This window comes from Onychomys torridus, unplaced genomic scaffold, assembly GCF_903995425.1.
Source record: "Onychomys torridus unplaced genomic scaffold, mOncTor1.1, whole genome shotgun sequence".
NCBI classification, from domain to species: domain Eukaryota; kingdom Metazoa; phylum Chordata; class Mammalia; order Rodentia; family Cricetidae; genus Onychomys; species Onychomys torridus.
This window is the reverse complement of record NW_023413244.1, coordinates 134,356-139,161: the sequence shown is the minus strand read 5'-3', so window position 1 is coordinate 139,161 and position 4,806 is coordinate 134,356. Positions and strand designations below refer to the sequence as shown.

Sequence of the window (4,806 nt, the reverse complement as noted above, 5' to 3'; positions counted from 1 at the left end):
ACATATTTTTCTACAAATATATGTACATATTCAGAACACCAAGAACAAAAAGTCTATACCAAGTCAAGTTTGGCAATTTGATGGGTGTTTTAATAAATTTATCAATGAACAATAAAATTTTCATTTCCAAAAACAAAGTTCTAACTTATTAAAAATTCACTAACTATAAACTTATGTGTTTCCCTCTTTATTTTACTTTGTGAACCTAATGTGTTTGAAATTTTTCACATTTTATTAACCTTTATTCTGTTTTTCATCTGATATTAGTATCAAATACACATATGCCAACACCCACGTATTACGTGCCTATTACTCAAAGTAATAATAATTATCAGTTCCTATTGTAAATTGATTTTGTTCCATGCTTGTAAAATATAGGCATATGGTAAAATAAAATATAGAAAACATGTCACTTACCTAGATATATTAAATAAAAATATTATCATTAAGCAAATTTATATTTTTATGCAAATATAATATATTTTGGTATGTATATGAAAACCACCAATTAATATGTATATGCATTCCTTCCAAAATCATTTATTCCTATTAATTATAAATATGCAATAAGAACTCATGAATCTGAACCTGTCAACCTTGATGGGATCACTGGAGCACAGTGTGTTCCATATTCTGAGGAATTAAGAAACATGTAGGCTGGTCTTCAATGTGAAATGGTGTGTTAGGTGTATTTGAAGTAAAATAGCCTTTATTTCATGTTTTATTTATTATCAGAAATTTTAGAGACATATTCTAGACTAGGACAAGGTATAAATTAGTAGAGTTTCTCATTATGGAGCTCTAAGACACATTTCTTATAGATTCATTAATCCAGACACCAAATGTACAGGCTTATTAGCCCATTTAAAGCAAGAGTGCAGAGTATAACAAGAATGCCACTGAAGACAAGATGCCAGAAGAGATTGTCAGATACAATGAAACTGGAGTTACAGGTGGTTTTGAGCCAGGCTGGTGTGGATACTACTAGCAGCTGACTTATATTCCATGAGTTATTTCTCCAGCAACTACTTTCAGTTTCCTATGAGATAAAATCTGAATGTGTAAGTCTTTTCTCACACTCTCACTGCCCTCCCTTCCACCTCCCCAGTGCTGAAATTACAGTGGGAATCATATTCCAGTTGGTTTCTGCTTTTTAGATTACAGACATTTTGACTAGAATGAAACAGAATCTCAGTGTAGTTTTGATTTTCATTACTTAGATGGCTAAAGATGGAAGAATGTTCTTTAACTGTCTAAGAAGTTTTACAAACTTTCAAGTAATTTTAATCAAATAATTAATACTTGAAAATTGGGTGAAGCCAAGATTAACACTGTGAAACTCTACATAAGAGTTTTAAAAAATTAAGAATGGTCTGAAAATTGAAGTGGAGAAAGAGACTTATCATCCTAGATCCCATACCTGAGATACACTCTACATTTTGAAGATCATGGAGCAATTATCCTTCCATTCGTGGAGTGTTCATGATGTGTGTGCATGGATATGCATGTTTGTGTATGTAAATGTGCATTATTATGAGCTGATAAATAATCATGTTACATGCAGGTATTACTTATCAGAGAGAAGTTTGCAAGGAGTGTTGACTTTTTTGATGCTCTCCAGAAAACCTTGGATCATATGAGATGGAAATTTGAAATTCTTTGTACATGAATCTTGTATTAAAATAAATGAGTCTATAGAGGGTGATTATTCTAGATGAAAGAAGATTCATATAATGACTGGCATCTCTACATTTTTTTATACTGAGTTCTAAAACTTTACTAACAAAGCTGACTATCACAGTTGATGGATGATTAAAGAAGGAACAAAATTTTAAACAATGGAACAGAATTTGTATTTATTTGCCTGCTAGCAAATGGAAATGTGGTGTCCTTCCAATAGCAGCTCTGAAATACACTAGAATATGGCAGAGACACAAAAGTATGTAATTGGATGTATTATGGTAATATTAATTTTCATAAACATGAGATTGATTTCATCTACTATCACATCACACTGGGGTTCTGCTTGACAAAGATTTTAAAAGAAGCAAGAACTCTAGTATACTTTCAATCAAGGAGAAATAAAATTACATCAGGGTATAAAAAGAATCATAATCAGTGAAGTTAGGGTTGCCTATTTTTTCTTTCTTTTCTGTTTGTTCAGACACAATGAATTTACTAGAATGGATTGTCACCATCATATTAATGACAGAATTTCTGTTGGGAAACTGTGCCAATATCTTCATAATTCTAGTGAACGCCATTGACTGTGTCAAGAAAAGAAAGATCTCTTCTGCTGATAGAATTATAACTGCTCTTGCCATCTCCAGAATTGGTTTGCTCTGGACAATATTAATGAATTGGCATTCAGCTGTGTGTACTGCAAATACATGCCATTTACAAATAAGAGTTTGGGGCCACGTTACCTGGGCAGTAAACAACTATTTTAGCAATTGGTTTGGGACCACACTCAGCATGTTTTATTTGTTCAAGATAGCTAATTTTTACAACCCTCTGTTTCTTCACCTGAAAAGAAAAATTGAGAATGTTCTTCTTGTGACATTTTTGGGGACTTTCCTTCTTTTTGTTTTGTATCTTGGGGTGATGAACATCAACAAGATTGCTTCAGTGAGTAATTATGAAGGAAATGTGACTTTGAAGAACAATCTGAAAGATATCATAGGCCTTGCAAATATACATCTATTTGGCCTGATAAATATCATACCATTTTGTATATCACTGACATGTGTTCTGCTCTTAGTCTATTCCCTAGGGAAACATCTCAGGAATATGAAATTCTATGGCAAAGGATGTCAAGATCCCAGCACCATGGTCCACAAAAAGGCCTTACAAACTCTGGTGTCCTTTCTTTTGTTATATGCCACATACTCTCTGTGTGTAATTATATCAAGTTGGAGTTCACTTCATGCACCAGTCTTCTTATTTTGCATGGCAATTGGTGCTGTCTACCCAACAGGTCATTCTATTATTTTGATCTGGGGAAACCAGAAGCTAAAACAGGCCCTTCTGTTGTATCTGAAGCAAGTGAGATGCTGAGTGAAAAAATGGAAGCCTTCACATCTATAGATATCCGAAGAAGAAGGGAGAACTACCTGGAAAAAAATACCAAGGAAAGGAATATTCTGACCCAATAGGATCTCTGAAGTCTTCAAAATGATGGGATTCAACAATGATGATTCCACATGGAGAACGATAATGCCATTTAGCTGACAAACATCACCCAAAGATCAGCTTTGGACTACAATCAATTCAGGACAATTTCAAGATGGCTAGATGAGATGATCCAGCCTCACATACTGTTCTGGCCAGAACCTGAGACACCCCTGCACTTTCCCATTATGCAGAAAATGGACAAATGATACACTTGTCTCTCCCAGGACTTGAAAATTAACCCAAAAATTTTTATTTCAAGATCCCCAAAAGATGCATCACCCCCATACAGCAGGAAAAAGTTTTAGGAACACAACACCCACATTCTCAGGAGGTGGGGTAGATGGTTTTTGACCTTTCAATGAGTTATGGATAATTGTCATTGTTTAGGATGATTGGTTGCAAATTGTTAATTGACAATGGTCAGGAAAAAAGCTAAACAAAGGAGATTAGATTCAGGGTTCTTATTTAAGAAAGGGGAAAAGAAAAAGAAAAAAAAGAGTACATAGATACGATAAGATAAAAGATAGATTATTAAAAAGATAGGATAAAAGGATAAATTATTGAATTTACTCTGAAAAAAAAGAAAAAAGAAGGATATAGATAAGAGGTAGATTATTGAATCTACTCTGAAAAAAAAAGATATAGTAAAGATAGGATAAAATGTCAGATTTCCCCTATATATCCCAATAGCCAGGGATTCTACCAAGATCCAAATCACAAGGCCAGAGATACCTAATAGTCTAAATGAACTTTGCCTTTGCCTTATCTGCATACCCAGGGAATTGCCCAAGCTCCCAAAACTAGGACTAGAGGAAACTAGTCCAAATGGCCTCTACACTATCTGTATGAATGAGACTATGCCAGATTCTACCTTAGGCCCTTAAACTAATACAGGTAGCCTATCTCTAGAATCTGTCTTCTTGAAAGAAATGACATGTACCATACCCTGAGTTTAGTGTCAATCTAATTATGCTTCCTTGTTCATCAGGATTGTATTACACCAGGAAACTTTTTTTCCCAAATTATACTGTGTTTAAATATGCTGGCAATAAATCATCTGGTACCAGACTCCCAAAGTTTAATTTAGTCTAATCAGGATGAATTGAGATTTTATTCACACCTCTTCACAAGTCATTCCATTGCCTGCCATGACACCAGAAGGAACCCCTTCAATAATTAACAAAAAAAAATCATATGATTAGCAAAAGTGAAAGATTTCTTACATTAAGTAGTCTACTTAGAGATTTTCCTGTCTGTATGCCCAAATAAGAGAGTAGATTACAAACTTTACACAGTACTTTTAACTTACTCTTGTAAGGTTCAAGAAATGAAGAATAACAGAATATAATCAAAACAATTTTTTCTTTTTATCCTAAGATTATATATATTTATGTAATGAATAAGTATGAAGAGAGGGGACAGCCTTGCCTTGTTCCTGATTTTAGTGGTATTGTTTTGCGTTTCTCTCCATTTAATTTGATATTGGCTGTTGGCTTGCTGTAAATTGCCTTTATTATGTTTAGGTATGTTCCCTGTATTCCTGATCGCTCCAAGACCTTTATCATGAAGGGGTGTTAGATTTTTGTCAAATGCCCTTTCTGTGCCTAATGAGATGATCATGTGTGTTTTTTT

General features: G+C 33.9%; 1 protein-coding gene across 1 annotated transcript; it reads left to right on the top strand.

Moving 5' to 3' along the window:
- Positions 1-2,169: 2,169 nt before the first annotated feature.
- On the top strand, positions 2,170-3,057 carry LOC118576215 (taste receptor type 2 member 120-like). Its single transcript, XM_036176547.1, has one exon. It carries the CDS (start codon positions 2,170-2,172, stop codon positions 3,055-3,057), a length of 888 nt encoding a protein of 295 aa, XP_036032440.1.
- The last annotated feature ends 1,749 nt before the right edge of the window (positions 3,058-4,806 follow it).